Raw genomic sequence first — 13419 nt, 5'->3', positions numbered from 1 at the left:
GCCCAATGTATGACCATATTAGAGACACATATTTCCCTCAGATTACACAGATTCACAAAGAATTCGAAAACAAACCCGATTTTGATAAACTCCCTTATCTACTGGGTGAAATACCACAGTGTGCCATCACAGCAGACAGATTTGTTACCTGTTGACACCAGATTTTATTTTTTACACATTTTTTTTAACCTTTATTTAACTAGGCAAGTCAGTTAAGAGCAAATTCTTATTTACAATGACAGCCTACCCCGGCCAAACCCGGACGACGCTGGGCCAATTGTGTGCCGCCCTATGGTACTCCCAATCACGGCCGGATGTGATGCAGCCTGGATTCAAACCAGGTACTACAGTGACGCCTCTTGCACTGGGATGCAAAAGTCTTGCACCACTTGGGAGCCCAAAAGGTCAACCAGTGAAGAACAAACACCGTTGTAAATACAACCAATATTTATGCTTACTTATTTTTCGTTTTGTACTTTAACCATTTGTACATCGTTACAACACTGTATATATGCATAATATGACATTTGTAATGTCTTTATTCTTTTGGAACTTCTGTGAGTGTAATGTTTACTGTTCATTTTTTCATTGTTTATATCACTTTTGTACATTTATCTACTCCACTTGCTTTGGCAATGTTAAAATGTGTTTCACATGCCAATAAGGCCCCTTGAATTGAAATGAATTGAGAGAGAGACGCACACACCGAGAGAGAGCCCCCAGTGGGCTTATCAGAGAGGGAACTGTAACTCAATCTCCACTCAAAGGGGGCTGAATTCCATTGTGTCACAGCTTCAACCCCCAGAACTTTTATTTAGTGGAGTTGCTTAGGGCTGGGGTCTGTCAGGCAGCGCAGAGAAGATATTAGAGGTGGTAAATCACACTTCAACGAGTCCCAGCTGGTGTGTTTGTCTATGTCTCCCATACTGGCAGAGGCTGAGTGTGTATTCAAAACACACTACCACAAGCACACATACACACAAGATGTTTTGCATCATAGAAGCAACAAGGCGTTTCAGGAGTTCTTTGGTGGTACCATACATGGACTGAAACAGTTGACTGAGAGAACAATGGGGGGGGGGGTCCGTTCCATTGCAATTGAGTTAACTTCAAAAATCCTCATTGAAAATTAATGCAATTGTTTTCAATTCAATTCTTTGAAGGGAATTTCAACTAATTTCTTGAATTGACTGAAATTGACCCCCCCCCAAGCCTGAAAAGGTCTTAAAATAATTAAGAGGTTATTAATTAAGAGGTTAATCACATCTTCAGAGTCACTGTCTTTTTGCCATCTCAAGGGGTTAGCTTTGGGCAAAGCAGTTCAGCCAATTGGGTGACCTCCTGAGTGGTCACCAGAGGTCTTGTTCATTTTACTGATCCAGATCAGATCTCAGGATGGGACTCTTTTGAAGTGAGGAATGATGACACACGTTAACCAGAGGTCGACCCTGCTCTTTGTTTGGACAGAAACCGGAGAGGAGAGAGAACTGGAGTTCCTGGTAGAGCCACTTCCTGTGACCAAAGTGGTGGGGGCCAGTTTGCTGCTGCCGTGTGTGGTGACGGGTTACCCAGCGCCCTACGTCCGATGGATGGTGGGAGACAAGCTTGTCGAGGAGAGGTGAGTTGGACCCGAAGCCCTATTTTTAGAGAGTATTTTAAATGTGTATTCCTTGCGAACCCATTTCTTCCAACTCAACAGTATAAATCAAACGGCTCAGATGGCTGTAAACGACCTCAGATGGCTGTAAACGACCTCAGATGGCTGTCTAACTGGAAATACTTATTTCATCTCCTCATTGCCATAAGTTACTTTGTTGATAGCCATCCATATTAGCACAGAAATCAAGTTGTCTGTTCATTTGTAGTGTTTGAATCATTTTGATGATTGAATCAGTCATTAAACATGTCCATAAGGTAGTGTGACTGTTCCTCTAGCCCTCAGACGTTCCTAGTCACACTCCTATAGCAGTACCAGCTTCCTTTGTGCCTTGTGCCCAAAGTGCAAACACTTAAAGAGCTGGCGCCTGTTCCTGAGGTGTTAACGCCACTGGGGCTGAGTGTCTGAGCGCGCCACTGACGGGGCCAACAACACTGCCACTTCAGCAGGGAGACAACAAGGTCGGGGCTGCCAGCCGTGTCAGGGAGTTCACAAATTAAAACCCCGGGAGAGTCACACTCTTAGCCCTCCCCTGGGAGAGCTGTGGATCAAGCCAAACCCCTGGGAGAGCTGTGTGGACAGAATAGCTAACAGAGTGGCTACACGGGCTATCTGAGTTGACCCTTGTATTCATTTGAATTTTTGCACAGTCTCTATACACACTCACGCACACTGACACACACAGGGTTGAGATCTGGCCAATTCCAAAGTTCCTGCCTTGGTTTGTGTGGGGTTTACCTGGTTACCACACAGCCGTGTTTTCAGTTTGTCCCTTCCGGTAATAAGCATGTAAGTTCAGGGGACAGGCTAAGAAACAGAGACGAGAGATGAGGGCTCATTATTTTGGTTAAGAACGTTGTCTCGCACATTTAACACATCTCTTCTGAAGTTCAGCTTGACAAGGACATTGTCTCCTTCTAACAAGAGAACATCTTCAATGTAGTGTCAGACTCTTTCATATCAGCCTCTGTCTCAGTCCCGGTAGAGTTGACTATCTCACTATCTTGGTATATTGGTCTTGGATGCAGTGTGTCATTTTTGAAAACCACAGCTGAGTGTGGCAGACTGATAATAGGAGAGTAAATAAGTTAAATATTCATTACAATATATGTTCTTCATTGCCCACATTCCAAATATCCCTGTGGTCCTCTGGGTTGGGGGGGTGCTTACATTGTTAATTAGAGCGTGTGCTGAACAAATGGGAGGTCCTCCCTTCTTACCCAGGCCACTTTACCCAGGAACACGCACAGCCGTGTGCTGAATACATTAAGTTAGGCCATTCTAACATTGTAACACAGGATTGACAATTAAGCAACCGCTGGCAGAGTGGAGATCTGATCTAGTTTCTCCTTCAGCGCGTCCCTTCCCTCCCAGGCAGACTTCAGAGGAAGAGAAGCGCTGTCACTTTGTAATAATTGGAACGGAGGGAGGAAAAGGGGAGGGAATCCGTACGGAGCCTCATAATTGGTCGACTGTATGGAACCGTATCGCAATCAGAGCTGTTGAAGTAGACTGTGAATCCCGTATCTCCCACGACCGACAGGAAGTTTACGGAGATGTGTAGAGATGGCGATGACTCGGTAAGAGGACAAAGTTGATTTATGTTCAAGCTCCAGCGCTGACACTCAAAAGGTGGTTGACGTCTCGCTGCGGGAGCATCTCTGGCCTGGTAAAAAACCCTGTTTATAGGATGAGTCAGAGAGAATATGTTTTAAGATGGAGAGTTGGAGGGAGAGGGGTCTACAGTTTCTCTACAGGGTCACCTCTACAGGGTCTCCTCTGGCTAGTCTGTTTCTTAGAGAGGTCTGGAGATTCATTCTACTCAACAGTGGCTGTTTAACACATTGGTGGTAGTGGTTAGTGTGACTGAGGTTCAGAAGCCCGACTCTCGTTCTACGTTTCTCAGGACAGACGTCGTAGTTCCATATTCTACCTGCATAGCCAACTCTTCTGTCATTCCTTCATTGTCATGCCATTGCACAATCAAACAATTGTCTGCAGCAGGAATGGGCAACCCCCTTTCGAAGGCTTTTTCATTTTATACTCAAGGTGCAATTTTTAAATGTGGTTTTGCATCAGCAGTTTTTCTCTTATGTCGGTCACTGATTTAGCTCATGTCAGCTGACATGTTTTTGATAGCTGGCTGCTAGAATAATTGACCTATCTAAACTTAGTAATCATGGTCAAATGAACGGCTGTGGCTCCCCCATTGATTTTGTTAGTCTCACTCGGATATCATATTCAAATTCTAAACATTTATCCATCTTAATTTCCTCCATCAGCTCTATATCACCCCATCTAGATTGCACAAGTTTAACCCTGATATCGCCTCCCTATGTTTTAGATGTGGCTCAGATGAGGGAACATTCCTCCATTCCACTTGGCAGTGTTAAAAAAAACTACACCGTTTCTGGCTGGGGGTATGAGATACAATATCCTCAATTCATGGATTTGCATTCCCTTTAGACCTGGAGGTCTGTCTACTGGGTAACTTTACTAATTCCAATCTTAGGCAAAGCCAAACTATAAAGCTAACAGAAATATTGCTTGCGATTGCCAAGAAATGTATTGCCTTGAAATGGAAATCGGATTCCTCCCTGCCAGTTGCAATGTGGCTATCGGAAGTTAATAGTTGTATCGCACTGGAGAAAATCACGTACTGCTTGAGGAATGTTAGACATTTTACAGAATTTGGCAACCTTTTATTGACTATATGGAGAATCTGACATCATATTGATTGCATCTCTATATAATCCTTGCGTAATGTTTCACACTTAATGTATAATATGTAGCTTACGGCAGGTCCAATGATCCAATGTATATCTTTTCATTTTTGTTTTAGTTGAAAAATGCAAAAAAAATTAAAATAATGAATCTGAACATTTCTCTCCACCTTATGGCAAAATGGGTAGAATTGCATTAAATTAGTTAAAGAATAGCAAAATCTTCTCTTCGCCCCCACTAGCTAAATTAGGGTTGGACTGAAAACCTACAGGACAGTAGATCTCCAGGAAGAGGGTTGGTCAGCAATGGTCTACAGTATAGGATGAGGTTGGGCCTATTGATATTTCTAGTAAACATATGAAAGACCATATAGAATAACCTCTCATCTCCCCCTTTTGATGTAGGATGAAACATGGTGACGGCATGAATGCAGCGATTTAAATGAAATGTAGGAGAATGGGAAGTTGAGTAAGAGCCACGTCTGTGTATGAACACCGGCTGGCATTGTCTGGCATTGTGTTAGTGCCAGCGCTGTCTGAGTGGTTTAAAAAAGGATGTCTGTAAAAACTGCCGGCCATGGTTTGGATGGAGGCAGAATTTTTTTTGCAATAATAATTACTGCTGCAGTTAGCTCTGTATTTACTCTGTTAGACGTTTTGCAACATGTAGCTGTTGCAAGAGCTGGTCATACCATACAACGTGGTGTCTCTACCCTGATAATGTATAAAGGCAAAAAGATGATGCTCAATGCTCAGCCTTTTACTTCTGCTATAGTGGCCTGTACACTCTAGCTCCTTGGCCAAATCAGTAGCATCAGCAAGGCGGTGTCCCTATGTAGTCCCCTGGTGGTGTGGATCTGCTAGTGTAGGGCAGGAAGTCATAAAAGTTGACCCTTTTAAAAGACACTATTGGCGGGAGGTAGCCTAGCGGGTAGGAGCGTTGGGCCAGTAACCAAAAGGTTGCTGGATCGAATCCCCAAGCTGACAAGGTAAAAAAATCTGTCGTTCTGCCCCTGAACAAGGCAGTTAACCCACTGTTCCCCGGTAGGCTGTCATTGTAAATAAGATTTTGTTCTTAATTAACTGACTTGCCTAGTTAAATAAAGGTTAAATGAAACACTGTTCCCCGGGCACCGACGACGTGGATGTCGATTCAGGCAGCCCCCCACACCTCTGATTCAGAGGGGTTGGCTTAAATGCAGAAGACACATTTCAGTTCAATTCATTCAGTTGTAAAACTGACTAGGTATCCCCCTTTCCTTTACAAGTGAAGAAGCCTCGTTCCTAATTCTCTGACCCACGCACACTGGCTTTGTAAAAAATACCTATAGCCAATGACATAAGATTTGCCGTTTATCTGGTTTAAGCACTAGCGTGATGGTATGTTGCAAGTCACGTGTTGAATATAAATTGTTCTCCTCACCCCGTCTTGAATCTCCTACAAAATACCCAGGCTTGTAGCGACTCTTTGAATTTTCCCGTCAATCAGCTCTGCACACGCAAGGCCAACGATCATGAAAGCCACCATCAGCTTTTGTTCTGGCGAATATCCTGCTATCACCTAATAGAATCCCCGGCAGTCAATAAAATGGATGAATAATGCATGACTGGCAAGCTACGGAGTTGACATTGCATGTAAATCATGCCTCAAGCCTCTCAGAGCGGTCTCTTCTCCTTGTCTTGGCTCCCTCATTTCAATATGATTGGGTTTATGATATTTACTTATGTATGAATGGTGTTCAGCGGGGGAAATGTGTTTTGCAGTGGGACTGTAATGGGATTACTTTCTACCCTCTCTGGCTTTGGGAAGTCCTACTTCCCGCGCTGGAGTGTGGCGTTACTGGCGGGGGCGGCAATAGGACCTCGGGGCTTCTGTGCCACTGAACTCTCCCAGCTCACACTGTACCTTTTTATTATATACCATCGTCTGTATCCTCCATGCATTCCCCATCACTGTAGCCGTGTCCTTGACATTCTCATTTTATGAGCATTGTTTCTGCTCTATCAGAGTAGAGGAAATGACCTCGCCTTTCCTCAAAGTTAGTGGCACACTGTAGCCAACAGTTACTTGAAGTAATCCCCAATAGATGCGTGAATAGGCTTGGTGTAGATGTACTGTAGCTGCTCAGACAGACATTTCCTTCTGCTTGTTATGGGCGGCCTCTGGGTTGCCTACTGCTTTATGCCAGTTAGAAGTTCGGCCAGCCTCAATGTACACTGATTACAGCACTATGGCTCACTCCGCCCTCCCCAACCTCTGATTGATTTCTAGTTTGCAAGACCTCCGTTCTCGATCCAATTTTAGGTTAATCGCTGCACTCACCCTGCCGGCGCTCTTTAAAAATGATTTTTTTAAGAGGCCCTGAAAATTGCCACAGCGTGGATATATAGACGTTAGGCAGCAGTTTTCCTCGGCGTCTGGGAGAAGGCCCGTCAGACGTCACCTATCAATGTTAATGGGCTGTGATTTTTGCTCGTTCTTTTGTGCAGCGTCAGTATTAACAAGATTAACGGCGAGTCTCCGCCTTTTGCTAGCTCGCCGTTTCTGCTTCCCAGATTTATAACCCTGTTATTAAACGGGTTTTGAGCGTGCGTGGAAACGCCGTCGTGGCGTAACGCTCTGCTGCGGTGTTGGTGGGCAGGCACAAATCATGCGTCATCGGAACACAAAACAAAATGGCTCCCTCACCTCGAGAGCTTTGGCTCGGAGAAGAGACTCATAAATGCTCATGTTATTGTACGTCCTATTAATACTGTCAGAATGAAACACATTGGAGGTCATTGACGGTTTAGCAAATTCTTTTAGCATTTTACAAACACTCTTTTAATGAACTTAAAAAAAAAAAAATCTTTATTTTAACAGGGAAAACAGACCTGGATCCCTTTTACGGCTGTGCCCTGTGTAAACATGTTGACATGTACAGTTTTAGGCATACAGACAATAACATTTCAAACATACAAAACAAAGACACAATTCAACAGAAACAATCACAGACAACATCATATTGATCCTCCATAACATTTTTAAGTGGGCAAGGGACACCAGAGTGTTTAACTTAAGTTGGATCTGCAGTTTGTTCCATAAATAAGGTGCAAAGGAACTAAAGGCAGTCCTACCCAACTCTGTGGAGACCGCAGGAGTCTCTCTAATGTAATCCACATCTGTGATCTGGTTTTAAACTTAGTATATCTAGTGGAAATGAATGATGATATATGTGGAGGTAGTTTTAAAAGAAGTGCTTTATAAATAAACAAGAGAGCATGTTGCTCTCGCCTCACAGATAGAGGCCCAACCCACATTTTGATATAGGATACAGTGATGAGTTTTGTAACTATCACCCGTGATAAACCTGAGTGCACAATGGTAAATAGCATCCAGTGGTTTTAATGTGTTTGCCGATGCATGCATATAGATAATATCACCATAATCTAAAACGGACATAAAAGTAGCCTGCACAATATTTTTTCTATTTACGGAGGACAGACAAGCCCTGTTTCTGGAAAGGAACCCTATCTTGAATTTGAGATTTTTTTCCAATTCAGTAACATGTTTTTTAAAAGAAAGCCTATCATCTAACCATACCCCTAAGTATTTATATGCAGAGACCTGTTTGATTTGAGTACCATCCAAGCTAGTGATTCCAAAAGTGTTTCTAACTGAGAGTTTAGACCTAGAAAAAAACATGACATTTGTTTTCTTAGCGTTTAAAACAAGTTTAAGCTGTAAAAGAGACCCCTGTAGTATCCAAAAATCAGACTCCAACTGCATTAAAGCTTGGTCCGCTCTTGGAGCAATAGAGTACATCACTGTGTCATCTGCATATAAATGGAATTTAAAATATCTGACATCATCACCAATGTTGTTTATATAAAGTGAGAACAATAGTGGGCCAATTATTGAACCCTGAGGGACCCCTTTAAGTAACTGTAAGGGGTCAGACTTGACCCCGTCGACCATGACGGCCTGAGTTCTATCTTTAAGATGGTTTTATGACTATCGGCAGGCATCAGTGCCCAGTCCTATAGATGACAGCTTACTCAAAAGGATAGCATGGTCTACAGTGTCAAAAGCTTTTGACAAATCTGCAAACAACGCAGCACAGTGCTTTCTATCATCTAAGGCATTTGCAATATCATTTACAACAAGCATAGTGGCCGATGTGGTACTGTGTTTAGATCTAAAACCAGATTGATTGGTGCTAAGAATACTGTTAGCAGAAAGAAAAGATTGTAACTGTTTGTTGACTATAGATTCTAGGTTCTTTGCCAGACAAGGGGTGGGTCGATAGTTATCCAAATCACTACCGTCACCTCCCTTATGTAATGGCAGAACAAAAGCTGCTTTCCACACCTTAGGGATATTTCCTGTGCTTAATGTTAGATTAAAAATGTGTCACTGAACCAGCAATGATAGGTGCAGCACACTTAAGTAAGTACGGGTCTAAATTGTCAGCGCCTAAGGATGGTCCCTGATTAACTTGGTCCCCGATTAAAGTTTAGTCACTTATGTTCCTATTACAGTTGGCCAGTACCAATCAGCCACATGCCTATGCTTGATTCTTACCAGACTTTCAGAGATCCATTGCTGTATCTGTTATCGGATTGGCCGTTTCTCGCTGCTGCTAGAATGATAGATGAAGACTTGGAGTGACATCACTGCCATGTTAGTTGGGAAAACAGACAGACATGCTGTTCTCTGCCACTGGAGCTGAGGAAACAGACAGACATGCTGTTCTCTGCCACTGGAGCTGAGGAAACAGACAGACATGCTGTTCTCTGCCACTGGAGCTGAGGAAACAGACAGACATGCTGTTCTCTGCCACTGGAGCTGAGGAAACAGACAGACATGCTGTTCTCTGCCACTGGAGCTGAGGAAACAGACAGACATGCTGTTCTCTGCCACTGGAGCTGAGGAAACAGACAGACATGCTGTTCTCTGCCACTGGAGCTGAGGAAACAGACAGACATGCTGTTCTCTGCCACTGGAGCTGAGGAGAACTCTTTACAGTCTGTCTGTTTAGTCTCTACACATCCCAGACATGGTTCTCTCCCCCATGGCATCCACTGTCCTTACCCTGCACTCAGTTACCAATGACAGATACAGGGCCTTCCTCCATACCCTAACCTTGCCAGAAGAACATTCATAACCTCTGATGTATGTATATTACGTAGGTTGTGAGCTTTATTGTGATACGCTAATCCAAAGATCGGTACACCGTCGTCACAGTGCTCTGGCGAAAAGCAAATCAAAATAAGGTATGCAGGAGTAGTTCTATCTTAGGGCCTTGTGGGTTTCCATTACGAGACGGAGAAAAACAAACACTTTCATGGATGACTCATTCAAAAGAGGCCATGCCAAGGCTGCGTCTTTTCGCGTAGATTTTTATTTTACGTCTGTTGTTATACCGCTGTTAGCTCAGAGCCGTCTAAAGCTGGCTTGTCCTCGCAGTTTCCCCGCGTCCCATTGCAGATCAACAGACGTTATCTGTTTGCATAAAGAAAGCACCCGTCTACTACCCCGATAGGGGCTCTCAAATGAAACGGAATGTTTTCTTCACCCCTCCACCCCCAAAGCTCTTTCCAAATGCACCACAGTGCCGATTGTGCCCCAGCCAAAGAGGGAGGTTCAGCTTGCTTTCTCCCTGAGTGCTAACACCTGGGTCTGCTGCACAATAGTTTGCATTCACCGTGCAGCGCAGCCAAGCGGGCAGGCAAGCAGGCAGGCGAGCGGCCGGACGGGAGGGAGAAGTACTACTTAAGTCGTTTTTTGGGGTATCTGTACTTTACTATTTATATTTTTGACAACTTATACTTTTACCCTCACTACATTCCTAAAGAAAATATGTACTTTTTACTCCCATACATTTTCCCTGACTCCAAATGTAATTCTTACATTTAGATTACTCAGACACGATAGCAATATGGTTCAATTCACACACCGTCAATATAATGTGTTGTCATCCCTACTGCCTCTGGGGAAATGTAAGGTGAGACTCAGGGGATGGATGGGAGGGGGTGTTAGGCATGCGTTCTTCAGGTCGGGGGGGGGGGGGCTATGCAGGGTGGGAAGGGATGGGAAACAGTTTTCTGGTGGGGAGAGAGGATGCGGGCGGGTGAATGGGGACTGAGGAGGTTGGGTGGAATGAGTTGGGGAGGGTGAGTCTTGTTTGTTTTCCTTGTATACAGAACATTACTAAACTATTGAAGTGGTTTGTCTTTGTTGCATTTCTCTGCTAGTTTTACTTTCTTCTTTCGAGTGGCAGTCCATCATTAGAGGATTGTAGGAAATATGTCATGCAAATATTCTAACTGAATGTATGACTATATCTGAATGAACATGATTTTGAATGTTATACCTGTACCTTTAAACCCCTTCTGGAAAAATGACAAACTAAAGAAAAAGTTGGTCACAAAAAAAAAATGAAAGCGAGAGGGTGAGACATAAAACAAGTTGAGTGTGAATGACTGACTCCTGCCCATTTAATAATGAATGTTTTGTTATGACTGTTAAGATTCCCCTCTGGTCCTGTTTAGACAGTGTGACCTGGGCCGGCCAACCAATGCCCAGTGCAGCACCGGATATTGCACTTCCGTTTCTAGAGCGCGACAGCTCTATCAAAAATGAGAGAGATGAGCTCAGCACGTGTGTGTGACCTCTCCCAGCTTCAGATGCTGAGGCACCGAGCTGGAGTCTCAACTCATATTCAAAGTGTTGCTCTCATTTTGTCAGTGGCTCGCTGGGAGCCTGGACAGAGAACATGTATAGGAACCTGGGCTCGCTGGGAGCCTGGACAGAGAACAGATATAGGAACCTGGGCTCGCTGGGAGCCTGGACAGAGAACATGTATAGGAACCTGGGCTCGCTGGGAGCCTGGACAGAGAACAGATATAGGAACCTGGGCTCGCTGGGAGCCTGGACAGAGAACAGATATAGGAACCTTGGCTTGCTGGGAGCCTGGACAGAGAACAGATATAGGAACCTGGGCTCGCTGGGAGCCTGGACAGAGAACATGTATAGGAACCTGGGCTCGCTGGGAGCCTGGACAGAGAACAGATATAGGAACCTGGGCTCGCTGGGAGCCTGGACAGAGAACAGATATAGGAACCTGGGCTCGCTGGGAGCCTGGACAGAGAACAGATATAGGAACCTGGGCTCGCTGGGAGCCTGGACAGAGAACAGATATAGGAACCTGGGCTCGCTGGGAGCCTGGACAGAGAACAGATATAGGAACCTGGGCTCGCTGGGAGCCTGGACAGAGAACAGATATAGGAACCTGGGCTCGCTGGGAGCCTGGGCAGAGAACATGTATAGGAACCTGGGCTCGCTGGGAGCCTGGACAGAGAACAGATATAGGAACCTGGGCTCGCTGGGAGCCTGGACAGAGAACAGATATAGGAACCTGGGCTCGCTGGGAGCCTGGACAGAGAACAGATATAGGAACCTTGGCTCGCTGGGAGCCTGGACAGAGAACAGATATAGGAACCTGGGCTCGCTGGGAGCCTGGACAGAGAACAGATATTGGAACCTGGGCTCGCTGGGAGCCTGGACAGAGAACAGATATAGGAACCTTGGCTCGCTGGGAGCCTGGACAGAGAACATGTATAGTAACCTGGGCTCGCTGGGAGCCTGGACAGAGAACAGATATAGGAACCTGGGCTCGCTGGGAGCCTGGACAGAGAACAGATATTGGAACCTGGGCTCGCTGGGAGCCTGGACAGAGAACAGATATAGGAACCTGGGCTCGCTGGGAGCCTGGACAGAGAACATGTATAGGAACCGTGGCTATAGTCCTAGGTTCCTTTCCCATGGAGACCCATGGGGCGGCGCCCTATTGGCCCAGCGTCGTCCGGGTTAGGGGGGGGGGTTTGGCTGGCAGGGATGTCCTTGTCCCATCGCGCACAAGAGACTCCTGTGGCGGGCCGGGCGCAGTGCATGCTGACACGGTCGCCAGGTGTACAGTGTTTCCTCTGACATATTGGTATGGCTGGCTTCCGGGTTAAGTGAGCATTGTGTCAAGAACAGTACGGCTTGGCTGGGTTGTTTCGGAGGACGCACGGCCCTCGACCTTCGCCTCTCCCGAGTCCGTACAGGAGTTGCAGCGATGAGACAAGACTGTAACTACCAATTGGATACCTAGAAATTGGGGGTAAAAAAAAGAATATTCCGCTACAGTGTGGGTGAAAGTCTCTTGCCTTCGGGGAGTGGCTTACTTGGTTGTTGGCCTAAGCTCCTCTGCTCAGTCTACTCAAATCCTCACCATCTGATGACCCAGCTGTACATCCATATGTTATGTAGCCACATGACGACCCAGCTGTACATCTATATGTTATGTAGCCACATGACGACCCAGCTGTACATCTATCTATATGTTATGTAGCCACATGACGACCCAGCTGTACATCCATATGTTATGTAGCCACCTGACGACCCAGCTGTACATCTATATGTTATGTAGCCACCTGACGACCCAGCTGTACATCTATCTATATGTTATGTAGCCACATGACGACCCAGCTGTACATCTATCTATATGTTATGTAGCCACATGACGACCCAGCTGTACATCCATATGTTATGTAGCCACATGACGACCCAGCTGTACATCTATATGTTATGTAGCCACATGACGACCCAGCTGTACATCTATCTATATGTTATGTAGCCACATGACGACCCAGCTGTACATCCATATGTTATGTAGCCACATGACGACCCAGCTGTACATCCATATGTTATGTAGCCACATGACGACCCAGCTGTACATCTATATGTTATGTAGCCATATGACGACCCAGCTGTACATCTATATGTTATGTAGCCACCTGACGACCCAGCTGTACATCTATATGTTATGTAGCCACCTGACGACCCAGCTGTACATCTATATGTTATGTAGCCACCTGACGACCCAGCTGTACATCTATATGTTATGTAGCCACCTGACGACCCAGCTGTACATCTATATGTTATGTAGCCACCTGACGACCCAGCTGTACATCTATCTATATGTTATGTAGCCACATGACGACCCAGCTGTA

The 13419-nt window shown here is 45.3% G+C and overlaps 1 protein-coding gene across 13 annotated transcripts in view; it reads left to right on the top strand.

Moving 5' to 3' along the window:
- The window catches only part of neo1a (neogenin 1a), a 230835-nt gene that overhangs the window by 117629 nt on the left and 99787 nt on the right, over nucleotides 1-13419 (top strand). For all 13 annotated transcript variants that reach the window (XM_082957929.1, XM_082957926.1, XM_082957923.1 and 10 more), the window contains exon 4: nucleotides 1468-1618. In XM_082957929.1, the coding sequence (XP_082814055.1) occupies nucleotides 1468-1618 (151 nt within the window). The remainder of the gene's footprint in view (nucleotides 1-1467; nucleotides 1619-13419) is intronic.

The sequence above is a fragment of the Salmo salar genome, chromosome 11 (assembly GCF_965601325.2).
Source record: "Salmo salar chromosome 11, fSalSal1, whole genome shotgun sequence".
NCBI lineage: Eukaryota > Metazoa > Chordata > Actinopteri > Salmoniformes > Salmonidae > Salmo > Salmo salar.
The sequence above is the reverse complement of the archived record's forward strand: the minus strand, read 5'-3'. Positions and strand labels throughout refer to the sequence as shown.